This window comes from Nyctibius grandis, chromosome 14 (genome assembly GCF_013368605.1).
Source record: "Nyctibius grandis isolate bNycGra1 chromosome 14, bNycGra1.pri, whole genome shotgun sequence".
NCBI lineage: Eukaryota > Metazoa > Chordata > Aves > Nyctibiiformes > Nyctibiidae > Nyctibius > Nyctibius grandis.
The window spans coordinates 168,960-193,494 of NC_090671.1; the positions used below are offsets into that span (position 1 = coordinate 168,960).

Genomic DNA, 24,535 nt, shown 5'->3' on the forward strand with positions numbered 1-24,535 from the left:
GGAAGGAGCTGTCGTGCTCCAGTGGAGCCTGATGCTGCTCAGGGCCAGAGAGCGGAGAGCTGCCAGGGCACCAAGGGGAGCAGGGAGCAGAGCACTCCAGAATGCCAGCCCGGCTGGAGACCCACATTATCCAACAGGCCTGGAGTGGGACGTCTGAACCAACATCGCTTCTGGCATAGAAACTGCTGGACTCTTGAGGCACCTCCGCTGCATCCCATTTTTCTGGCCTGCAGTGGTGGATCTTGCCCTGTGGCAGAGGAGACTGCGGTCGTGCTCCATCCCACGCACTCCCCCAGAGAGCTGGAAACTCCAGAGGAGCAGTGAACTGGATCTCGGTGCCCTGCTATGAGGAAGCCCTTTGGTCTCTGGGCTGCCAGACAGGGCAGGGGGGCAGCACCTCTTCCCCGCTCTCAGGAGCTGGAAGCAGGTGGCAGCTGCCTGGCTGCCTGCTCTGCAGACCCCACAGCACCTTCGGGCGATCGCAGGAGTGGGCCAGGCTGGGTCCTTTCCAGGGAGAACTGGCCTTTGCCCAGAAAAAAGATTGAGCCCCAGCAAGGGCTGCAGCCTTTCAGGTCGAGGGCTCGGGGTCTCCACTGGATCCTCCCTCCACCCTGACATCTGGGCTTGGCCGTCCTTCTGGCACTGCCATCTGGGGTGGCACGGGAGCCTGAAGGAATGTATACCTCCCTAAACCCCTATATCCCCTGTTGCTCCCCCCCCTGGCTGGGAGAGGGGCCCCGCTGTGAGTGGCACAGAAGTATCTATACCCTGTCCCAGGGCAGCAGAAGTCGGATTGAGAGAGGTACGGGCCAAACCGGAGTCCTGCGGGACAGTGTAGGGCCAGGAAGGGCTGAGGACACCACAAGGAGATCCTGAGTGCAAGAGAGCGCTGGGACCGTGTGGGGCAACACACCTGTGTCCCCAGGATACCCTTGTGGGGTGGGGGGCTCTGGTGGTGCCCTGGGAATTAATCTTGTGGATGTGTCAGGAAGAGGCTAAAACAAGCCCCACAGAGCATGCAGGGGTGCCCCCATGGTGTGATCTCCCCCCAGGTGCAGCGGGGAGAGGGTCCCATATGGGACCTGTCCGGGCGCGGACAGGCTTGGGGGTCTCTGGATGCAGGCTCGGCTGGGCTGACCGAGGGGGAGGATCGCCCTCTCCCATCCGCACCCCTCCGCGCCAGTGGGCAGGGCCGGGGCTACGGGGCCGGGGGCGTGGGGCCGGGGCTGCGGGGCCGGGGCCGCGGGGCCGGGGGCGCAGGGCCGCTCTGTCGGCAGCGCTACACCCGCACTTAGGGCGTTGCTAAAAGCTGCCGCGAAAGGCTGCGCCGGGACGACCCCGCGGGGGAGCTGCCGGGTGCACCGTGACCGCTCGGGGGGGTCCGACCCCCCGCCGGGCCAGCCCCGAGCTCCGCGGCGCGGTACCGCGCGGGCGGGCGGGACCCCCGCGGCAGCGCCCCTGGGCTCCGTGTGGAGCGGGAGGGAGCCCGGGCCCCTGCGGTACGGCGCGGCGGCCCAGCTCGGCTCCGCGGGGCCGGGGCCGGCACCGGGACACCCCCATCCCCCGGCAGCCACGAGGCCGGTGCCCCCCCGCTCTGGGGCGGAGCCAGGCGGGGCAGGGCGGGGCTGGGCCGTCCCGCTGGGCGCCAAGAGCCAATGGCGGCGGCGGGTTCGTGGGGGGGCGGGGCCGGCGGGGCGGGGCGGGGCGGCGGGAAGCGGCGGGCGGGCGCGGAGGGGCCGAGAGCACGGGGAGGCGCGGGCAGGCCGGAGCGGGGCCGAGCCGAGCCGCTCCACTCCAGCCGCCCTTTGTTGTCTCGGCCGCCGCCGAGCCCCCGGCCGGCGGCAGCGGCGGGCCCCGGCCCCGGCGGCGGGATGTCCCAGGAGAACCTGCTCGGCATGGACGAGGGAGCGCTGCGGAAGCTGGTGAGTCCCCGCGGCGGGGGGCCGGGGCACGACGCGCGCTGCCCGCAGCCTTTGGTCGCTTGTGGCGGCTCCCGAGGGGACGGGGCGGTGTGTGCCCGGGGGTGCCCCAGCTCCCTGCGCCCCGCCGAGGGCCGGGAGGTGGCGGCTGTCCGGGGCGCGGGCAGACCGGGCTGGCTCCGGGGGCTGAGCGGTAGCACGGCAAGGAGCTGCTGCAAGTGCTTGGGGCGGGCGTCCCGGGCAGCAGCACCCGGAAGGGCCCGAGCTGGTCTGGGTCGGAGCTCCGGGCACGGGTGGGCTCTAGCACAAGCCCCCGTCCTGCCCCAGTGGCTCCAGAGGCTCCGGCCCCGCTGCTTTGTCCACCCTTGGCCCTTTGCTCGTACCGCGCATCTGTGCATTGGCTCCATCTCCTTGGCCGGCAGCTCCCACCTGGGAGGTTTCCTGGTGCCGGCTCTGTTGCCTGCTCACCGCTCTCCCGGTCCCGGCTGCCATCTGGCCCGGGGCTCTGCTCCCGCGCTGCCCGGGGCTGGCCTGGTGCCCGGGGCTGCTCCCCAGGCTCTGTGCCCCCAGGGCTGGGCATCCCCTCCTGCGCGGCAGCTGCTGGAGCAACGTCCCAGTCACTTCCCTGCTCTATTTGTTCCCGGGGCCAAACCGTGGCCTCATGGCTGCGAGGGCCAGGCAGGCTCATGGGGGACGAGCGCCTGTGTGTCCCCAAGGTGGGACACTGGGTGCTGGGCTCTGCCCGGCTCAGCCAGGGCTGTTGTGCCAAGAAACCCTACAAAGTGCTTTGGGCAGCCCTGCCACCTCCCCTCCAGGCCCGGGGCACCACAGGCTCGGGGCTGGGTGTTCACTGGGTGTCCTGGGGGCTGAGCGTGGAGCAGCCCGGGCCGGCGCTGGGGAATGGTTCCAGCAGGAAGCTGAGTCAGCCGGGAAGGCACGTCTGTGGGAACAGGAAAGAGTCGGGGTGCCGCAGCACCGGGGGAAAGCGGGGGCTGTGCCGTGCCATGGGCAGGAGGTCCGCACAGGGGCTGTGCTGCCAGAGCCTCCTGACATGCCACCCTCAGCCTGCTCTGGGTGACAACGCGCAGACCTGCCCGTTGTTCACGGGCTGAGGACCCCACCGCTCTCCGTGGGGTGATATTGAGGCCAACGGAGAGCCCTGGATGTGGGGGATTTCTCCCTATCCAGGAGCACTCTGGATCTGCCATGTCCCAGCTGAGGTCTCTGGGCTGAGACAGAGCCCCAGGAGCAGTGATAGGGTGCATGTCGGATCCGTGGTGCGGCTGGGTCTCCAGCGCTGCTTCTCCCCGGGGCTTCGTCTTTGACTCGCTGGGACTCTGCATCCCCAGAGCACCCTGCTCGCGGCTCTGGTCTCCCTGTGCCTGTGTGGCGCGGGCTGGGGAAAGCCTGCTCTGAGCTGACGTGAGGCGGGGAAGGAATTATTTTTCTTTCTGGTTAGGTTTTGGCCCTGCTCAGCTGGAAGAGGATTAGCCCATATAAGGGAAAACTGCCTCTCCCACCGCTTCCTCCCTGCTCCTCTGCTCTCCCCAGCCCTCCGCTCTGGGCTGCTTCTCCTCCTCCTCCTTTCTCCCAGCAAGTGAGACCTTGACATCCCTGGGGGTCCTGGAAGAAGGAGGCTGGGGACTGTGAGCAGGTCCCTGCAGCCCCCTTGCTGGGACCGTTGCTGGGCTGGGAGCTGCTGGGGAACATCTGCCCCCCATCTCCCTCCTGTAGGCAGCCACACAGTTCCCTCCCGAGCTGCCTGCTGGTACCCCAGTCCCAGGGAGGCCAGGTGGGACGAACCTGTGGTGCAGCATGAAGGCGACCAAGGGCTTGGAGGAGCCCGGGGAGGGAGCTGCGGGGAGCGGGCTGGGTGCTGCCGCAGGATGGCTGGAAGCAGGGGTTATCTGAGTGCTCGGGGCTGTGCTGAGCTCCAGGCTGTGATGAGCTGGCCCAGGCTGGGGAACGCTTCCCTCTTCCGGCCCCTCCAGATCTCAGCCTGGGTAATTAGGCAGGATGCAAATCCCCTTGGAGGCAGAGGCAGGGCAGGCTTGAGCTAGGAAAGTCACGGCTGGGACGTTCCCTTCTTCTTGCACTCGGTGGCCTTCAGGAAAGGCTTCAATGGTCCTGACTAGTGTTGCATCCCTGCCACGTCCCTGTCACCCAGCTGCCCTTCCTGCTTTCCTCTGCCACGCTCTCCATGGCTCCTTCCAACGGTGACAGTGAAGCCTGGGGCTGCAGGAGGTGCTCGATGTGCCTGGCTCCTCTCCCCAGAGCAGTGTCCCTGTGGCTGGGCTCCAGCCTCCCAAGTGCTCTGTGCTTAGCCACTCTGGGCAGCTGGATGGATGCAGGGCTAATTCTGGCCCTCATGGAGGAGCCACCAGCCGTGCCAGGGCTCTGAACGCTGCTGTGCTTGGGCATCATCGGCAAAAGCAGCCCACGGGTGCCTTGCCAGCCCCCTTTTCACAAAGCACTCTGTGTGTGTGCCGAGGCAGGCGTCTGCTCACACCCATCAATTTGCTGCCGACTGGGCAGGGCCGGTGGGGCCCTGGCATGTGCTGGTCCCTGTGCCTGCCCCTTCCCACCCTCTGGCTCCAGCCGTGGTTTCCGGCACGCTGCCCTTTGCCACCGGCCACCAAGCCTCCAAAGCCACTCGTTTGCCTCATCCTGGCTCCCTGCTGACGTGGGCTTGGGACGAGGCTCTTTCTCTGGCCCGGCTGCCGTTTCTCTCGCTGGGAGAAGCCTTCCAGGACCCGGGTGCAGGTCAGGTCCCAGCTGGAGCCCCCTGGGCAGGGCAGACCCCGGAGCTGGTGGGCGGTTGTCACGCAGCACACGGGTGCTGGGGTGTCCCCTGCTCTGGGGTGCGTGGGGCTGGTGTCCTGTCGTGTCCCCCCCTTGCCGGCACTCCTGGCTCCTGCAGCTGCTGCCCCTGCCGTCACCCTAACCCAGCTGAGGGGCTGAGCTGTGCACTGCCAGCAGCTGATTTTGAGAAGGGCCGGGGCCTCGGCCTCCCGGCATGCGGCAGAGGAGTGTTTGTCTGTCCTCAAGGCCTTTGCACAGCTGCAGGGACAGCCGTGCTTGACACGGGACCTCCGCCTCCAGCCCCTCGTTTTGGGCTGCACCGGGGTCCATCGCTCCCCAGCCATGGGTGCCACCCTGCGCGTGGCGGAGCTGGGCTGGCCGGGCAGCCGCCGTTCCTGCTGGGGAAGCAGGGGAAGGGCCCCATCTCGGTGCGTTTGTCATGGCAGGCAGCATCCCCGCCTTCGGCAGCCGCCCGGGGTGCAGGCAGCCGCCCGGGGTGCAGGCAGCCGCCCGGGGTGCAGGCAGCCCCAGCGCGGATGGGAAATGGGAGGCCCATGAGGACAGAGGGGCTGGTTTCCTCCCCGACATCCCCCTGCCTGGGCAGTGCAGGGGCTCCCGCTCTTCCCAGCCCCTTCCCTGCCCTTGCAGAGGTGCCAGCTCCAGATAAGAGCCCGGGGGGGCTGCAGACCCCAGCTCCGGACTGGAGGCAGATGCTCACAGCGCTGCGGGATGCGGGAAGCATCTGCGGCATGCCAGGAGGGATGGCACTGCCAGCTGGTGTGGCGGGGGCTGCCAGGGTGGGAGGGAGCTCCCTGAATTCAAGCAGCTGCCCCCAAGGTCATGTGTGTTTTCAGGGCCAGGAGGAGCTGCCCTGGGGGTCGATGGTCCAGGCTGCTGAGTGTCCTGCTGGGATCTTCCCAGCTGGGGATGGATAATGGTCCCGGCTGGGCCTCAGGGCTGGCAGGGCTTGGAAGACCACGACTTTGGCTGCTGCTGGTGGGGGGTACATGGCAGCTCTGCGCCAGGTGACTTCACCAGGATGGAAATGTCCACCCCTGGTCTCCAAACCCCCAGCAGGGAGGGTGAAGGGCGATAGCTTTGCTGGGGGCTCTGTGCGGGGGAGTTTCTGCGTGCGGACAGTGGTTTGGGGCCCTTGGCGCTGCTCAGGCTGGGTCCGGCTGAGGGACCAACCCTGGATTCCCGCTGCGGCAGAACCTGGAGAGCCCGGATGGGTGGCCTGGCCGTGGGACTGGGAGGGATGGGACTGATGCTCTTGTCCCAAGGCACGGCCGCGGCTGCTCCCAGCATGCTCGGGCTTGATGCTGACAGCAGCTGCTGTGGGTCATGAGGTTTATTTTTAATGAGCTCCATGGGAAATTGCCTCCTGGGTTCCCAGCACCGGGTCCGTCCTGATGTCCCACAGCAGGACAGTGGGAGGACAGCAGGGCGGTGCCTGCCCTTACTGGCCTCTCCCTGTAGATCCAGCTGCCTTCTGCCCTGCTTCAGCGTGGAGGGGGGGCCTGTGTGTGGCCCCTAGAAGCACTTGGGCCGGTGGCAGGGCTGGGGCTGTGGACCTGAGCTGGAAGAGGGGAAGCAGCTCTGGGTGCCCATGCCAGGTCCCGGCAGGTGGCCTTGGGTGGGCTGAGGAGCACCAGTGAGATGTTCGTGGGGTGGGGTTGAGGGGGGCTGTGGCCATGCTTCCCACATACAGAGGTTGGACTTAGATTTAGGACAGATCCTGCTCACAGATTTGGCTCTGCCCGCCATCTCCTGGGGCTGGGTGAGGGTGGGGAGGGCTGCAGGGGGTACGCCTCCTCAGTAGGGTGCTGGGACCCTCCTGGGCACCGTGGGGGTAGGAGGGGAACACACACTGCTGGCCCACCCCCCTGCTGCTGGGGGGGCTGGTGGTGTTGGGGGGGGCTCGTGCCTGTGCTGGTGGCGTGGGGAGGGCAGGGCTGCAAGTCCTGCACGGACCACAATGGGTGTTCATGCCACGCGCCCCTCCCGTGCCTGCAGGTCTTGGTACCACCGCAGCAGCCCCTCCTCACCATGGCTGGTTCCAGCGTCCTGCCCCTGAGGGGGCCGTGCCCGCTCCCCGCGGGGCCAGGCGCTGCCGGGCAGCGTGGGCCCGGCCGGACAGACAGCCCCATTGTGCGGTGCGTGGGCAGCCGAGCTGGGGGGGCCACAGCCGGAGCTGGTGCTGAGCCCTGCCCTGTCACCTCCAGCTGGAGGCAACGCTGGACCTGGCCGAGCGGCGCCGCATCCGCTCAGCCATCAGGGAGCTGCAGCGGCAGGAGCTGGAGCGGGACGAGGAGGCGCTGGCATCCAAGCGCTTCCGCCCCGAGCGCGGCAGCCACCGGCAGGACGACAAGGAGAACTGGCCGCGGTGAGTCTGGCGTAGGGCCGGGGTCCTGCTCACCCACTGCCTCTGCCCCAGGGGACCGTGGCTTCCATGCCTGGCCCCAGTGCGGCTTGGACAGGTTTGGGTGGGCACGAAGGTGGGAGGAGCCGAGCGGCTTGGCATGCGGGGGGGCCCTTGCCTGAATTTGCTGGCTGCCCATGAGGGAACTTTGCTCCTGAGCACCCACGGCAGCTCCCGGTCGGCCGCTCTCGCCCCCACGCAGATCCCGGCGCCTGGAGGAGGAGCAGCAGGCAGCCCTGGCTGCCTTGTCCCGGCAGCTCGAAGCCATCACTGATGTGGAGGAGCTGACAAAACTGGTGAGCGACCATGTGCCGGGGCCAACCGTGTGCTGGGGTGACCATGTGCCAGGGTGACCCTGCTTCTCTCTCGGGTCTTTCCCTCTCACAGCTACGGGCGGCGGGTGAGTACGAGGAGCGCAAGCTGATCCGAGCTGCCATCCGCAAGCTGCGGGCTGAGGAGATCGAAGGTGAGGCACCATCCCTGCGTCCCAGGGCGGTTACCCCGGCGAGCCCGGGATGCCAGCAGCTCCTCGCTAAACACTGCCTTTGCTCCCATCCAGCCGCAACCCTGGCTGGGAATGCGCAGAGCAGACGGAGGGATGGCAGCGAGTCCCCCGCCGTGCCTGGGGACGTGACAAGCAGCCGGAGGGATGATGCTGAAACGCCAGCCCTGGCCGGGAGCGGGGAGAGCTGTGATGAGGGCAGCGCTGAGCCCCTGGCCGCAGCCGGGCACGGGGAGAGCAGCCAGCGGGATGATGCAGAGCAGCCGGCTGGGCTGGAGGGGAGTGGCCACGGAGACACTGTGGAGCAGCCCCCTGCTCCGGAGCCCACAGGCTCAGTGGTGAGTGTGCAGGGTGCTGTGGGGGGGATGGGACCACCGAAGACCTCCTCACCCTTCCCTTGGGCACCTGTGCCAGCCTGCCAGGAGCACAAACCCCGGGGCACCTGAGGGGACCGGGGCAGGCGGAGCTGGGGTCTCTGGGGACATGGGGGACACGGCTGGGCTGTGCCAGCGTGGCCCCAGCAGTGGTGAGCTGGGGCTGTGCCCTCAGGCCTGGGTGCTCCGGGCTTCTCCCTGAGGATAAAGCCCAGGCGAGGGGTCTGTGGGGCCCCTCGGTGCGCTTGGTGCACCCCTCCCCACTGCGGGGACGGGGCTCTGGGAGGCGATGACTGCTTGTCCTGCCTGCATCGGTCCCTTTGCACAGGCAGAAACCTTGATCCCCTTCGTTCCCCTCCCCGTGCTGGTTGTTCCTGCCGGCCCTCGAGGGGCCGGGGCTCACCCTGGTGCCCACCAGCCATGGTGGGGGGCTCTCTGGCCCTGGGGAGGATGAGCTGTGGGCAGGGCTGGGAGGAGCAGGCGCAAGCCGGGGTGTCCTGGCAGTGGCGGTGACCCTGCAGGGGATGGTGGTTCTTGTGGCAGCGGGGGGTCCCCACAGAGACATCATGCAGGGTTGCCCTTTGGGGGAGAGGGTGAGAAAGGGAGAAGCAGGGGTTATAACCACAGCCGAGCAGGAAGATGTGTGGGTCCGTGCATCTTCCTCCGCTCAGCCCAGCTTCCCCCCCGCCTGCCCGGGGCTATGGCAGGGGGCTGCAGGGGGGACGTGGCCATGTGCCACCTTTCAGCACTGTCTGATGTCCGGATGTGCTGGCACACTGCCCCCGGTCCTGGCCGCGCTGGGACGTCTCCTGAGCAGCTCCATGACTGTTCTGCTCTGCCCGGCTGGTCACTTTGAACCCGAGGCTGTTTTCCTTAATGGCACCTGGGTTTGGGCTCCTGGGTCCCCTGTGCCCCTCCAGGGTACGGGCCCCTCTTGCCTCCCCCTGCCCTGGAGTCACGTCAGCACCTGGAGCCTGCGGTGCTGAGGCACCGGCACAGCCACGACTGTCACACTGTGCCCTGGCTGGTGACACTGGGACACCCTGGCCCTGCTCAGGCGTGTGTCAGGGCCGTACCTGTCACCTGCGTGTCCCTGCCTCTCTGGTGTGAGCGTGTGCTCCTGTGCCCAAAGCATCCCATCTTTTGCCGAGCAGAGCTGCCAGTGCCACGGGCAGGGATGGGTGCTCCTGCCTCATGGAGCCCTGCAGTGCCTGAGTGGGGGGCAGGAGGGGACAGGGGCACTGGGCAGGGACTGTCCTCTCCTCCCACCTCCTGGCATCAGTGCTGGACAAGGCTGGTGCGCTCGTGGCAGATGCCAACGAGGGACCCAAGAGCCAGCTTCTTGCTGCGTGTTCTGGTGCTTATCAGCCCAGTGCAGAGGAATGCCAGTAGCCCCAGGCGTACGCGGGGTTTGGGCCTCCCCTTCAGCAGATGCAGCGTCCCCCTCCCTGCCTGGTGGAGGCAGCGGGGTGTGGGGACACGTGACCCCTGTGCAGGAGGTGGCTTGTCCATCCCCGTCAGCGTACAGGCAGGGACCTGGGTGGCATGGGAAGAGGCCACAGCGGCATGTCACTGGCTGGGTGGCAGGGATGGGACAGGGTGACCCAGTCAGAGACTGGAGCAGGGCTGGCCCTGCTCTCCTCCCCTGCTCTCCCCAGGCCCACGAGCCAGATGATGCAGTGGAGCAGGAGCACGTCCCACCTGGGGTGCAGGAGCTATGCAGCCGGCAAGAGGGGCGAGACCTCCAGAAACCCAGCACACAGGGTGAGTCCCTGCGAATGCTGGTGGCAAAGCCCCAGCTCGATGTGTGCACAGGGCCAGAGCGGTGCCATGGCCAGCACAGGCAGGGGCGGGAGGATGGAGAGAGCAGCATGGCATCTCCTGAGAGTGCTGGGTGGGGAGCAGGGGTGCTCTGCAGGCTTCCCCCATGACAGACCCTCTTCTCTCTCCCACAGCCGTGGTCTCAGAGACCCTTGTGCTCCTGGAGCTGCAGCCAGCTCTGGAGCCCGATCCAGAGCCCGAAGCTGGCGGGAAGGAGCCGGAGCGGGGGCAGCACCAGGAAGGGAGCGCGGGCAGCACTGCCACCCCCCGGCACCCTGACGGGGGGCAAAGGCACCGGGTGGAGCAGCCCCCACCGGGCCAGCCCGGTGCTGGCAGCCAGGTACAGAACTGGTGGCGTGGGCTGGGGCCACCACTGTCCTCTTCACCAGGGGCTGGCGGTGCCAGGGGTGAAGGCAGGTTGATGGCATGGAGGTGGGGAGGTGCGTGTGCCCCCCCCAGCTGACTGCTTTGCCCCTTTCCCTCCCTGCAGCTTGGTGTTGGGGTGCGTGGCCCGGGGCCAGCCGGGAGGTGCGGGGAGCTGCCAGCAGGTAAGTGCAGCCCCGTGGGGAGGGAGCGGGGGGACCATGGTGCCCCCCAAGCTGGGCAGTGCTGCCCCAGGGGGTCCCCCCTGCCCTGCGTGCCACATCCCTGTGGTGCTGTGAAGGGCGTCAGCCCCAGGGACGTGACTCAAACCCCTGCGGGCTGGAGCAGGAATGTGAGGGCAGGACGCGGCCAGGCCAAGGGCCATCGCCAGCCAGTTGCCACCCATCCATGGGTGCCTGCCCCAGCGGGGTGCAGGGGAGCGGGGTGCCAGGCACGCTGTTTACCAGTCCCCCAGCTCCAGGCTGGGCAGCAGCAGGGCCATGAAAGGGAATCGGTGCCGGCAGCAAACCCCGGCCTTTTGCATTCTTTGTCCCAATAAGGCCGGGAGCCGGGCACTGGCTGGCCCTGACCCCCCCCGAGGCCATGCTCGCTGGCCCAGCCGGGGCTCAGAACCCTTCAGGTCCTCCCTGCAGCCTTGAGGGCTGGCGGTGGCCAGCAGCTGCCCTCGTCCTACTGCGGGGAAAACCGTCCCCGCAGCTGTGCTGGGTGGAAACAGGGAGGGGAAAAAAAACCCAGAAAGCAGCTCTGTGCCTCCAGGGTCAGGGTTCCCCCTCAGAGCCACCCTTGCAGGCGCAGGTCTTCTCCCTCCATGAAGCCCGAGGGGGGCTGGTGGCTCCTGGGAAGGCAGAAACCCTGAGGAGATGCTGAGGGGTGGTGGGCTGCAGTGTGGCACAGCCCCGGAATGGGGGGAAGTGTGCAGGACCCAACCCACCCCCTTACTTCACCTGGGGGTTCAGACATGGGTGCTGGGGAAAGGCTGAGCCCCCGCACTTGGGTACCGGTGACTCCGGCCCCAGGCCAGAACACTGCCTGCTCGGTGCCAGCCTGCACCCTGGAGGGGGGGGGCTAAGTTGCTGGGCCCCCCTGCCCTTCTCTCCAGAAGTGATGCTGGGCTGCCCCTGCTGTGCCAGGGCTGGCGGGTGCAGGGGTGATCCCGATCTCCTGGCACAGACCCCGGGTACCCTCACTGCCCCGCTGGGGTGCAGGTACCCCAATCGCTGCCTCGCCCCACTCTGCAGCGTGGTTTGGCACTGCAGGGCAGAGCCGTCTGCCTGAGGGACAGGGCAGCTCTGGGGAGTGTGGGGTGATGGGGAGGGGGACCTCAGGGTGCTGTGCTTGGGGGGGTAGTGGGGGGTGGCAACAGCACCCTACGCCACACTCACCCTCTGCTCTCCTTGTCCTGTTCCTTGCCTATCTGTCCGGTCCCTTCCCAAGTGGCAGGGCCCACCCAGGACATAGCGGGGACCCCGGCTCACCTGAGCACTCACCGGTGGGAGCAGGCACCCTCCTCCCCGTGCCCGGCTGGCACCGGTAAGGTCCCAGCGTCAGCTACCTCCGTTCTCTCCACTTCCCGGGGGCAGGAGGTCCCCGGCAGAGCCTGGGCAGGCGCTGAGCTCTGCCGTAGCAGGGTGCTGCACGGTGCTGCTGGCCGAGCGGGGCTGGCTGCTGGCTGCCCACCCGCCTCCCTGCCCCTCACCCAGCACCCATCCCTCCCCACCCCGTGCCCGAGCACCCACGCCCCAGCAGCAGCTCTGAAGGGCTGCAGGCACCCCGGGAGGGGCAGCGCGCGTGGCAGGGCAGCGGAGGGGCTGCATGGGCGGTGGGGTCTCTGGGGGCTGCGTGCGTCGCGTAGGCACCGTGGGGTGCTGCGTGCGTGGCAGGGGGGTGGCAGCGTGCACCGTGAGGCACCCCGGGGTGGGTGGGCATCGTGCACATAAAGGGCACCCCGGGGGGCTGCGTGCGTGTGGGGCCGGGGAGGGGGCTGCGGCGTGGCGTGGCGGGTCGCTGCAGCCCCGGTGACCCCCCGCCCCTGTCCCCCCAGAGCCCAGCCCCGCGGCACCATTCCCTCGGGCCACCTCGGTGCGGGAACGCGCCCAGCGCTTCACCCCGGCAGGCCCGTGCCCGGCCCCCAGCACTGCGGGGGGGGCGGGCGGCGGGGGGGGGCGGGCCGGGCCCGGCCAATGGCATCGGGGGCCCCGCACGGCCCCGCCGGGACCCGCTCAAAACGCGCGGGGCGGAGGAGGAGGCGCAGAGCAACGCCCGGTCCCCAGCCCCAGCCCCGCCGGCCCTGGCCTCGACAGCATGAAGACCTACTTCACCATCGAGATCAAGGATGGGCGCGTGCAGCCCCTCACACCCCGCGTCGTGACCACCCCCGGCAGCCAGCGGGCAGGTGGGCACCGGGCAGGGGCACCCGTCGGGACGGGGTGAGGAAGGCGGGCAGGGGCACCCGTCGGGACGGGGTGAGGAAGGCGGGCAGGGGCACCCGTCGGGACGGGGTGAGGAAGGCGGGCAGCATGGGCATGTGGCATCCAGCGGGAGACTGGGTGGGGAAGGTGGGCAGCGTGGGGCACCTGTGGGGAATACGGGATGGGGCAGATGGGCAGCACGGCAGCTGGGCACCATAGGGATGATGGGCACGAGCGGGTATCGCTCAGGGAGGTGGGACCGGGAAAGGTGGGGAGGCGGGCACCATGGGGGCAGTGGGTGCCAGCAGGCAGGTGGGTGCTGGCAGGGCCATGAGCACTGCGGGACAGTGCTCCCAACAGGATGGTGTGCGCAGTCGGGCAGCGGAGCAAATGTGGGGAGTGGGCAGGTGGGCACCGACGGGGTGGTGGGCACCAGTAAGCAGGTGGAAGCCAGCAGGGAGGTGGGCAGCAATGGGCAGGTGGGTAGCGATAGGCCAGGCAGGCACTGCTGGGATGTGTCAGCAGCAGCGGTGGCATTTGGGCACTGGCGGCCTGGAGGCTGAGCGGGGCACTGCCAGGAGAGCAGAGGCCGAGGGCAGGAGCGTGCCTGGCAGCCCGCGCCCTTTGGCAGGGACGCTCAGCCCGTTCAGGGCATCTCGGTACTGTGAGGCCATCTGGCCCTGCAGCCTGTCCCTGTCCCCGCCATCCTGCCACATTCGTACCCGAGGTCCTGCCCCATCCCTGTGACCCTGCTGCATGTTCATGCTCTGACCCCCCCGACCTGCTGGTCCAGGGGAGTCCACGCCGTCCTGCCCCATCCTGTCCCCACTGCTGCCTTGGGGGGCTCCTGGGGCTGTCCCTCGCACTGGGGGGTCTGGGCTCCAGCTGGAGCCCTGCGGAAAGTGCCCTTCCCTGGGGAGGAAGGCGAGCTGGGGGTGAGGGGGGGCCTGGCTGCCCCGTCCCTTGGCTGTCCCCAGAGCCCACCGCTGAGGCACGGTGCATGCAGCAGCCAGGCAGCCTGTGCAGAGCCGCTCCCTGGGCACAGGGCTGAGTCTGCGGGGCTGGGGCTGGGGCAAACCCCGCATGCCTCTTGCTCCCCTTGCAGAGGTGACCCTGGGGCTGCGGACCACCCCCATCCGCATCACCACTGTCCCCAGCAGCAGTGTCATCAGCAGTAGCAGCAGTGTCATCAGCAGTGGCAGCAGCAATGTCACCAAGGTGAGTACCCAGAGGGGCCGGGTGCTGTGGCACTGTCCCTGCCTTGGGCATGGCCTGGGGGGTCCTGGGCTTGGGGTGGGGGGAGCAGTGACCAGGGCAGGTGGGTTGGTGCTGGCACCAAGGTCCAGCAGCCCTGGCTGGTTGGTTTTTTTTTGGTTTGGGGGGGATTTTTTTGACAGAGACCCTGGGGTCTGCACGTGGACTCACAGCCCCGGCCATGTGAGCTCCCTGCACCCTGGGCTATGCCACTGTCTGTGCAGACACTCGGCGGGGTGGGGGGAGATGGCCTGGGAGCCTTTTGTGGGTCTCCCTCTGTTTTAAACACCCTCTAGGGTGGCAGCAGCTCAGGGAAAAACTCATCACCACACACCCCTCTGTTTTCCCTCCTGGGAATGGACCTTGGCTGTGGTGCTGGGGTGCCTGCCTGGGGGCAGGGGGTCCCCGAGGGACTGAGCTGCAGGCTGGGGTCCTGCCTCCTGCTTTGCAATCCTGAGCCGACAGGGGAGCGGCAGCCCCGGCCCGCCTGGCCTGGAGGGATTCTTGTGTGTGACTGGGAAAAAAAAAAAAAATCCCTCTGCTCTGTTTTAGGAGGTGAGCAGGACACAGGTCCCCCGGGTGCTGGGGGCGGTGGATCTGGGTGCATGCAGGAGGCAGCCCTGCGCCTGCAGCCCTTTGAGCACCCGTATCTGCTCCTGCCCATCTAGGGTAATGCGAGGCACTTGTGCCTGCGGCCTTGGCAGGAGCCGCGATGTCAAGTGCGGTGCTGCCTCGCTCGTGGCCCTGCGCGGGCATGGCATTGGCCATGGGGCCACTGCTGGCCGTGGCACCGCTGGCTCGCCCGAGCCCTCGCAGTGTGAAGCAGGCAGTGCCTGCCGCCTGGCAGGGCTGCCCTCCGGTGCTGCCGGCAGCTGCCCATGGGCAGCTCACTGCCTGCGGAGGCGCCGTCCCCACGCTAATGCGCTTGGGCAGGCCTGGCCCCGGCAGCCCGTCAGCGCTCATTAAGGTATTAGTGGTGCTGCCGGGCGGGCGGGGGTCTCAGGGACCCATTGGCTGCCTGGCAGGAGACACAGCCTCCAGGTGTGCACGGAGGAGGAAGCGGTGGCGGTGCTGGCAGCCCTGCCAGGTAGGGCTCGGTTGGAGGGACCGGCGGGGCACAGGGATCTGGGGACAGTGGCCACTGTAGCGTGTCCTCTGGCTGGTGGGGAGCTGTCTGTGCCCGCTGTGCAGGGACCTGCTCCCACGGGGCAGTACGGGGGGACAGGGGCCCCCAAAAGTCATGACTGGTGGCTGAGGCCCTCGCACCAGCGCCGGTGTCAATGTGTTGTGGGTGACACCATCCAGGAGCAAGAGGGCACTCGGGCGAAAGAGTGCACGGGTGGTCCCTGGCGCTGGAGCGCACCCAGCATGGCGATGGTCTGGGGGCTGTACCCCACCTGCAGGGCCCCAAAGCCCCCCCAAACTGGTGTTGCAGGTCAGGGTGGGGGCCCTCAGCAGGCCTCCCCCTCGCCGAGCCGCCTGGGCCTGGGGCAGGAACCGCTGCCAAGCGTCGGCGCCTGCCTCGGCACCCCTGTGCGGGACCCCCAGCTGCCGCGACAAGAATAGCCCGGCGGGCGCGGAGCTGCTCCGGGCCGGCCCCCAGCCGGGGGGGTGTCCCCACGCCCCTATAAAGGGCAGAGGACAGCTGAGCGGGTCAGGCCGTGGCGCCTGCCAGCACCGCTGCCACCGCCATGCCGGGGGTCAGCGTGGAGGGGCTGGCGCAGGCCGGGGCGGCCGAGCTGGCCGAGCTGCGGCGGGAGCTGGGGGCTTTCCGGGGAGCGGTGGAGGGGCAGCTGGAGCGGGCGCTGCGGCGGGTACAGCCGCTGGCGCGGGCGCTGCGGGCACTGCAGGAGGAGCACCTGGAGCTGCGGGCAGAGCTGGCGCGCCTGGCCCGCCGCCTCGACCTGCTGGTACCGCGGCTGGGGCTGCGGGACCCCCCCGAGGAGGACCTCAGCACCCTCTTTCTGGAAGCACAGGACCCTTGCGCCCATTTCGAGGGCACCGAGGAGCCCGGTGGCGCCGTGGCCCATCCGCCCGCTTTCTCCAGCACGCGCCAGCAATCGGCCCTGCACCTCTCCCGGAGCGACGGTGGCGTGAGTGCGGGCAGCCCTGCCCAGCATGGCGGGGCGGGAGGGTGGCGCCGGCCTGCAGGGCTCCCAGGGGAGTCTGGAGCCAAGGCGAAGCCCCTGGCGTGAGATGGGACCAGGGCTGCGGTGCACGGGCAGCGCAGTGTCACCAGGATCTGCCACCGTTCGGGCTTGCTGCTGCGGGGGGCAAACGCCACCTGCCCGCTCTGCGTTGCCGGGGGGGCTGTGGGCAGCTGTCCTGCCCACACACAGCCGCGCTGAGGCGCAGGCGGTGGCACGGGTGCACGAGATGGTGTCACCCGGGTGCCAGGCAGGGGCAGCGGGACACGGGATGGGGCCAGGTGTGTGATGGGGGCTGCTCCAGCCCCGCGCTGGCACCTCCTCTCCACCGCCTCCCTACCCTATTCCGGGCCTGGCCCTCTGCCGGCTGCGCATTGCTGGGGGGTCGTGCTGAAAGGGACTTGGCGTCCCGGCTTTGCTCCGGCGGGGCCAAGCTGGCCTAGATCCTGAGCAGGGATGTGGGGGAGGCTCTTGATCTCCTGCACATGCTCTTCTTTCCACTAAGTCCTTTAATCCCCTGGAAATCCCTTGTGCTGCTAACGGTACACACTGGCCTTGCCAGCACCTTGCCTGGAGCATCTGGGCAGCCCCTGCCTGCCGGAGGGCCCCGGCACCCTGCGGTGATGGGGGGGGGAATATCTGGGGACATTTTGGCGGCCGGACTGGGAGCAGGTCAGAGATTGCCGGGCTCTCCCGGGGCAGGGGGTGCCGCAGGGGGGGATGTTGTGCTCCCCTCCTGCCTCGGTCACTGCAGGTGCCCGCGGCGTCCCGCTGGCTGTGAGCTCTTGCACCGCATGTGGCATGTCTTCTCCAGGGTCCCTGCTGCCTGTGGCACTGGGCAAGTGTCAGGGCAATGGGGGACATGGACCCTGAGCAGCATGGGGTGGGGGGCGTGAGCTGGCAGAGGCTCAGTCTCACAGTGCCGTCCTTGGTAGATGGAGCCAGAGGTGGTGGAGCAGCCCCAGGCGCCAAAGCTGGAGCCAGAGCTGCCCAACGGCACGGAGAAGGTCCAAGTGAAGGAGCAGGAGAGAAGGAGCAAGCTGAACGTCGAGGAGCTGAAAAGGATCGAGGATGAGGATGTTCTGGATAAGATGGTACCTCCTCTGCCGCCGGGCTCCTGGGGGAAGACGAGGGGACCCTGAGCTGGTGGCAGAGGGGTGATGCTGACCTCCACCTCCTCCTGCAGCTGGATCGGACAACGGACTTTGAGGAGCGGCGACTGATCCGAAACGCCATGCGGGAGCTGCGCCAGCGCAAGCGAGGTACCTGGGGACGGTGACCCCCGCGGGGGTCAGGGGTCTGGTGGTGGCATTGCAGGGTGCTGCAGCAGGGATGTTCAGCTGTGGTGAAGCAGGAGGGTGCATTAGGTCTTCTGCTGCACCTCTGGCTGTGCCAGGATGAGGACATCATCCTTCCCACGAGCCGGTTCTGGACCGGCAGGATGCCAGTGTGGGGACCATCCCCGCCGCCCCTGCCTCTTGCTGCTGACGCCATCTCCCACCCACATGTGCAGACCAGCGGGAGAAGGAGCGGGACCAGCGGCTGCAGGAGATGAGGAGCCAGGCTGCTGCAGGGAGGGGCGGCCCCACCACCGAGACGACCACCACCACGCAGAGCACCCAGTCGGCCGACGGCTCGGCACGCAGCACCATCACCAAGACTGAGCGTCTTGTCCAGTCTGGTACGGGCTGGGCTGCGGGGGCGCAGGGCTCGCTTGCCCAGCATGGCCGGTATGCTGACCCTTCAGGAGGCTGTGCAGAGTCTTTCCTGGTGCTCTGCCACCACAGCTTCCCTGCCACTCTCGCCACTTGACCGCGCTGGGAGCAGGACTGCGGTTCAGGGCTGAGTTTTGCTGCATCTCCTCTAGCTTGCTCAGAGCCCGCCTGGGGGTCCTTAAGGGATCCGCTCTGGCGACTTTCCATCCGATCCTCCGCCCTGTCGGGGTGGCAGGGACCCTGTCTGCACCTCAGGCCTGTCCCCTGTACATCTGTTCTCCCAGTCCCTGGGTGGCTCAAGCCAAGAGTCACTGAAGGGGGTTGAGGGATGCTCCAGCTCCCTGCTGCTTCACACCAGCCTCTTTGCTCTGCCTGGGGCATCCTGTCTGTCCCCCCTCTGCCTGCCCTGGCCATGGCTTTGCCACCCGAGACTTCTCCTTGTTGCTCTATGTGGACGCGAGGGTGCTTGGCAGCAGCAGGTGTCTATGGGTGCCGCTGCCCCCGGCCCTGGCTGATCTCTCGGTGCCTTGTCCCCCGCAGGTGATGGCACCAAGACCTCCCGTACCACAACCATGGAGTCGAGTTACGTGAAGAGATCGGACAGTAAGAGCTTTTGCTGCCCTTTCCCCACGGCATCCTCTGGGTGTTAACCCCAGGTGCACTGGTGCCGCTGAGCCACCCCTGCCTGGGGCGCGGGCAGAGCCCCCCACCTGCCTTGCACCGCTTCCCTCAGCTCCTGCCCAAGGCCTCTCGCTTTCTCTCTCTCTCTCTGCAGATGGCAACAGCACGTTCGTTCAAACCAAATCATCCTACAGTTCCTCTTCCAAGAAGACAGGCAGGTGAGCGGTGGTACCTCCCCGGGGCCAGCGCCGAGCGGTCCCTGGCAGCCAGCTGCTTGCAGAAACCCCCTCTGCCCAGCTTGCCATGTCCCCATGCAGGGATGGCCCCAAAGCCTCCTGATCCTTGGGACATGCTTGCTGTCTCCAGCGGTCCCCATGGGTCCCTCCATGGGCATGGAGAAGTGTCTGCCAGCCAGGGACCTTAAGCCACCCCTCTTCTGTCCCAGCCCTGGAGTTGGCAATGGGCTGAGGCCACCACATGCCCTTCCCTGCCCTGCCCACAGACTGCTTACCTTCATCCATCTCTCTCCCAGCATCTTTGACCGTGAAGACGAAAGTGCCTCCAGACAGAGCAGCCTGGCCGCGCTCGAGCGGCGCCAGGCTGAGAAGAAGAAGGAGTTGATGAAAGCTCAGAGCCTGCCCAAGACATCGGCCTCGCAGGCTCGCAAGGCCATGATGGAGAAGCTGCAGAAGGAGGGCGGAAGGTGAGACTGGGCCAGGGGCAGGCTGGCTGGGGCGGCCAGCGCTGTGTGGATAACACCCCACGTCCTCTGCCACAGCTCACCCAGCCCCGCGGCAGCACGCTCCTCCAGCGCGCCCGTGCAGCGCTCCTCCAGCTTCGGCGTGCCCAACGCCAGCAGCATCAAGCAGATGTTGCTGGACTGGTGCAGAGCCAAGACCCGGGGCTACGAGGTGAGTGCCACGTCCTCTCCCCATCCCCAGGGCCGGTCGCTCTGCCCCTCGATAACTCTCCTGCCCTCGCAGCATGTGGACATCCAGAACTTCTCGTCCAGCTGGAGCGACGGCATGGCCTTCTGTGCCTTGGTCCACAACTTCTTCCCCGAGGCATTTGACTACAGCCAGCTGACACCCCAGAACCGCCGCCACAACTTCGAGGTGGCCTTCTCCTCCGCAGAGTACGTAGCTCTAGTGCTGTCAACATGAGCTTGGGGGTGGCTCGGGGCGGCTCTCCCACTCGCCTGGGGCTAGGGGGAAACATGGGCAGGGGTGATGGCGCTGGAGGTGGGTGCCCATCAGCATCGCTCCCCTCGTGTCGTGCAACAAGGTTTAGGCACCGGGGGAGAAAGCAGCAGCTGTGTGAACACAGCCACGAGAGGCCAGCACAGCCCAGTCTGATGTGGCAAGGGTGGGCATGGGGGTCTGGGCTTCCTCGGAGTGGGGAAGGCAGGGCAGCAGCCCCCCAAGCCTGCCCGGTCGCAGGCAGTACATCCCATCCCGGGGTGCCGGGTGCGGGACCGCAGCCCCTGGGGAGCGGGGTTTGTCCATGCCAGGTGCCTCCTTTCACAGTCGTAGGGGCTCAAACACCGTCGCAGCTTCTCCAGTCTCTTCCCTTCCCCTTTTGCTTCTGGTTTTCCTGGGTGCTGAGAGACGGGAGAGCGTCCAGCTGGAGGGCTGGCAGCCAGCCCCTCTCTCCTTCCTTCTGTCTCTCTCCCACCCACTCCTCCTCCCCTCCAGCACCCTGCCCAGGGGCAGGGCCAGGCGGGTGGGGGTCCCATCCTGGCCACTGCTCAGGGTGATGGTGTGAGCTGGGAGCTCCCAGGAGCTCCCTGGGTGCCGTGGTGCTGTTCAGTGGAGTGAGAAGGGGGCTGCCTCTTGGCCCTCCTGATAATGGACTTTTTGCCTTAATTGGGGAACCGGTGCGCGGACTTGAGAGAGCCATCGATCTCTCCAGCCTGGAAGCCAGGTGGCCTCTTGTCCTTCCTCCTCCAGCTCTTGTGAGCGTCTTCTCCCGAGCTTCCTGCACCAGGGCTGTGCCGCGCGGTTCCAAGCGGGGCCGGGCAGGAGGGCTGGGCTCACCCCCCATCCCATCCTCCCGGCGGGTCTATATAGGGGCTATATAGAGCGCTGCTCCGCTCTGGAACCCGCTCCCCGAGCACCCGTCGCACCAGAACACCTCACTCCTCCTCCTCCTCCTCCGTCTGTCCTTCCCTCTGGACCTCACGCCTCTCCACGCCGCTCACTCGCCCTCCCCTTCCCTTGCTTATGCCCCCCCCAAAATCTCACTGAATGGCCTTGGCGCGGCCATGCCTGGAGCCCCCTCTGCATCCTGCACCCCCAGAGCATGTGAGAGCAGAGCAGCATCTGCCTGGGGCGGGTGGTGGGACGGGAACTGCATTGATCCGTGTCTCTTGTTTTCTCTCTCTTCCCTCCCCTCCCCGACTGGGCTGCGGTCACTGGCTTGCCCCTCTCTCTCCCTGCCCCCAGGAAGCACGCGGACTGTCCGCAGTTGCTGGACGTGGAGGACATGGTCCGGATGCGCGAACCAGATTGGAAGTGTGTGTACACATACATTCAGGAATTCTATCGCTGCCTGGTCCAGAAGGGGCTGGTAAAAACCAAAAAGTCGTAGCCCATTTTCACCCCCCCATGGGAGCGATGGTGAGAACCTTCCCCTCCAACTACCTGCCCGTGCCACACCGCTTGGCCGAGGGGCCGGGGAAGAGGCTGGGGGATGCCGGTGGGCGAGGGGCGAGTCCAGTTGGTGTCGGCCGGTGGGGCCAAGCTGTGGCCAGGCAAGGGGTGGAGGTGGCCATCTGGCCTCTGGCCTTCCGGAATGGCACCCGTGGGGTTTGGGGAGGGGGGACTGTCACCCTGGGGGGCTGTTGGCTTTTCAGCTGCGGGGATGGTGCTAGCGGGAACGGAGCTGCTGCAGCTCTTCATTCCCCGTGGGCTGAGCCCCACGCCGGGGATTAGCGACTGGGGCCACGGCTCTGTGGCGCTGCCGGGGTGCGGGTGAGCCCCCCCAGGCTGCCCCAGCATCGCTGCTTGCACTTGCTGCCTCCTGCCCCCTGCCCTGGGGTGCGCGGGGGCTGCCGGCCCCGGCCCGGGGCGGGGGTCCGTGGCTGCTGCTGCAGGGCAGACGTGGGCGGCGTGGCCCTGCCTCCGAGGTGCTGCCTGCTCATATATGGGCAAGAGCGGGGTGCCTGGAAAGTGTGAGTCAAGGCTCGGCTCCTGCCTCATCTTGCAGCATTTGTGCCTGTCTTCAGGGGCGGCCCAGCTGGCCCTGGAGCCGCTGCTCCCGCCGGCCTCCACACCGGCACACCGGGGCTCAAACAATGGCTTTATAAGGGCAGAGCCGCGCTCTTCCCGCTGCTGCCGCTTTGCCATCGCCCCCTGAGCCAGGGCTGGCGATGGCACGGGGCCGCTGGAGCTCAGGCGGGGGCTTTCCCAAGGCCCTGAGCATGGCCCCCATTCCCCAGGGCGGCTGAACCATGAGGTGGGGCCAGTGCTGGCCAGGCCCTGGGCTCAGAGCCCATTGCCTCTGGTGCAGCAGAGGCCCCAGGGGAGAGCTGGGGTGCAGGAGCAGGGTCCTGGGTGGCTCTCCTTGGCCCTGCTGCTCCCCAGGGTGCTGGCACCAGCTGGGGCTCCCTCCTCGGCTGTGCTGGTGCCAGCCCCGGGGGCTGGGGTGGCCTGTGCTAGGGGGCTGAGGTGTGCAGGGGGGTTACTGCAGCCTGGAGAGAAGGCTTGGGGGTGTTGGGGTGCAGCTTGGGGTTTGGACCTTCCTTGTGCTCAGAGCTGCCCCGTGCACCCCATCATTGGAGCAGAGCCCCCATGGGAGGGTGGCCCCGGGCCCAGAGCAGCCACGATGGCCATGGCATCAGTGGGGGCTGCCAGTTTCCTCCAAGCAGCCCCCAGGTGCCAGCGCAGCCCCTACCCCAGGTGCTCACGTCTATGTTGGCCATTATGGCAGCAATACCTGGGGTGCCTCAGCACTGCCTGTACCCTGGTGGGTGCTGGCACCTGCCACGCTGCCTGGCAGGGCTGCAAGGGACCTGGGCAGTGCCAGGCGGGGTGACAGCCATGGCAGGGTTGTTTCTGCACCCCCCCACCAGCCCAAAGGTGAGAGGATAGAAGTTGCCGGTTCCCCTCTGTGCCCTGCCTGGCTCTCACAGTGACTGCCCCAACCGTGCCACCAGCCCCCTCAAGCCAGATTTCCCCCCCGGCTGCCCAGGGAGCCCAGCTTGGGGAGGGAGATGGCGCCTGCAGTCCAGGGAGCTGGGGGGTGGTGTGGGCAGGGCTGCCCCCCGCAGCGAAGGGGCAGCGGCAGAGCCCAGAGGCTGCGGGATGGGGCAGCAGCCGTGGTTGCTCTGCCAGGGCCAGCCAGGGGGGTCTGTGCTCCCCAGCACAGCACTGGGGCCTGGGCTGGGGACACGGTGGGCAAGCTGGTTGAAGCTGGGCAGTGCCTCCTCCACCAGTGGTGCTGGCTGGCATCCCCCTGGGCTCCGGTCCAGGACAAGGGTGGGAACTGGGCTGGCAGAGCTGGCAGGAGAGCAGGGCCAGGGCTGGTAGTAGGAGTGAGGGGCAGTGTGTGACCAGGACCCCTGTCCTGCCTTTCCCAGTGGCGTTTGGGGTGGGGGCACAGCACAGAGACTGTGGGCAGGCAGGTCGCTCCCTGCAATGCATCAGGTGGTGGAGGAGGAGGAGGAGGGTGGGCACAGGGGGTGACTACCAGCACCAAGAGCTGGGGCAGAGAGCACCGGGGGGGCAGGGGTGCAGGCAGCACATGCTCTTCCCAGTGCCAGGAGCAGCAGGACTGTGGGTACCGCGGGGCGGGCAGGAGCTGAGCGGGGCTGAGGGCAGCGGTGCCTAGCGCCAGCAGGCCCTGGGTGGCAGGGGTCCCCCATCCCAGCCCCCGTGGCGGGGCAGCCCCCGGGGCTGTGCTGAGGGCTGCGTCTCCGCAGGATGCTGGCGGACTGCGTGCCCTTGGTGGAGGTGGAAGACATGATGATCATGGGGAAGAAGCCCGACCCCAAGTGCGTCTTCACCTACGTGCAGTCCCTCTACAACCACCTGCGTCGCCACGAGTTGCGCATGCGGCAGAAAGAGTGCTAGAGCCTGCCCTGCCCACCACCCCGCTGCCTCCCGCCCGCAGGGCTGCCGGCGGCCAGGGGAGCTGCCTGCTCCACGAGGGGCCGGGGGCGGTACGGGAGCGGGGGGCTCTGCTGCCGGGGCAACCCCACGCCTCTGCCTCGCCAGAGCTCCCTCTGCCCCGGCCGGCTGCGGGCTGACCCCGTGGGCAGGGTAAGGCCGGGCCAGGCAGGCGCTGCCGGGGGTGCTCCCCAGCTTGGCTCGCCTCCCGCGCTGCAGCGTGTTTAAGTTATTTGTTCTCCAGGAGTTGGTTGTCCCGCGGGCAGCACCCCTCCGTCCCCAGGGAGGCCCGGCCCCGGCTGCGCCTGCGGAGCTGCCGCGGGCCCTCGGGGATGGCGTGGGCTGGGTGCTGAGCAGGGCCGTGCAGCCCGGGCCGGGTTGCAGGGTGCTCCGCAGGCAGCACGCCTGGGAGCTGTTCTTGGCCCCCTGCGAGGAAGCCCCTCTGCCCTGCTTGGTGCCACCTCCGCGGGGACAGCCCCGCGCTGACACCCTGCTTCCCACTGTGCACTGCACCCTGGGGCACTTCCACACGGGGGGACTGCAACACCCATGTGCCAGGGAGCGGGCGGGGAGGCGAGGGGGTCCCGGGGCAGGGAGGGGCCCAAGGAGCAAGCCAAGACAGCAGCCCCCGCTCTCCTCCCTGGCCCGGGGCACCACGTGCTCAGCACCGCTCACCCCTCCATCACCGTCTCTACACCCGCGTTGACGTGTACCAACACCAGCCAGACAATAAAGGTTTATTCTATAGGGTGACGCCTCTGCCTCGCGTCTTTCTCCCTGCCCGCACCGCTGCTTTGTGCCACCAGGGCCTGGGGGGTGCTGGCAGCCCTGCCCGCTCCCGCACCCCTCTGCCTGCAGGCCCACTGCTCACCCGGCCTGGGGGGACATGCAGGGCAAGGGCTGCTCCTCCTGCTCAGGGACAATGCCCGGAGCCGAGGGCACTGTCAGCGTCCCACCTCAACCAAGGGCTGTTGGTTCGCTGCCCCTGCCCCCCCCCCAGACCTGGTACAGGGAGAAGACCCCGCGCTGCCACCGAGGCTGCATGGAGCCAGGTCTGC

At 68.0% G+C, this 24,535-nt stretch overlaps 1 protein-coding gene across 4 annotated transcripts; it reads left to right on the forward strand.

The window, feature by feature from the left end:
* The first annotated feature begins 1,761 nt into the window (after nucleotides 1-1,761).
* SMTN (smoothelin) lies at nucleotides 1,762-24,230 on the forward strand. Of its 4 annotated transcripts, XM_068412252.1 has the most exons (22): nucleotides 1,762-1,922; nucleotides 6,947-7,107; nucleotides 7,346-7,439; nucleotides 7,531-7,609; nucleotides 7,703-7,983; nucleotides 9,678-9,783; nucleotides 9,975-10,180; nucleotides 10,331-10,388; nucleotides 11,659-11,754; nucleotides 12,266-12,616; nucleotides 13,738-13,850; nucleotides 15,863-15,979; nucleotides 16,969-17,127; nucleotides 17,220-17,295; nucleotides 17,547-17,714; nucleotides 18,289-18,351; nucleotides 18,524-18,587; nucleotides 18,902-19,072; nucleotides 19,148-19,280; nucleotides 19,353-19,504; nucleotides 20,814-20,987; nucleotides 23,291-23,381. In XM_068412252.1, exons 1-21 carry the CDS (start codon nucleotides 1,872-1,874, stop codon nucleotides 20,956-20,958), a joined length of 2,844 nt encoding a protein of 947 aa, XP_068268353.1. In that variant the 5' UTR covers nucleotides 1,762-1,871; the 3' UTR covers nucleotides 20,959-20,987; nucleotides 23,291-23,381. The 4 variants fall into 4 exon arrangements, with proteins under 4 accessions (XP_068268353.1, XP_068268352.1, XP_068268354.1 ...); XM_068412251.1 differs by lacking the exon at nucleotides 20,814-20,987 and having other exon boundaries at nucleotides 23,291-24,230; XM_068412253.1 differs by lacking the exons at nucleotides 15,863-15,979; nucleotides 20,814-20,987 and having other exon boundaries at nucleotides 23,291-24,230.
* Nucleotides 24,231-24,535: the final 305 nt, after the last annotated feature.

Excerpts from the sequence above, each read along its gene's own strand:
- SMTN (XM_068412251.1), top strand. The coding sequence starts at position 1,872 with ATGTCCCAGGAGAACCTGCTCGGCATGGACGAGGGAGCGCTGCGGAAG. Across the intron at positions 9,784-9,974 it reads CCAGAAACCCAGCACACAGG|CCGTGGTCTCAGAGACCCTT; the intron begins GTGAGTCCCTGC and ends TCTCTCCCACAG. Across the intron at positions 18,588-18,901 it reads TCTTCCAAGAAGACAGGCAG|CATCTTTGACCGTGAAGACG; the intron begins GTGAGCGGTGGT and ends TCTCTCTCCCAG.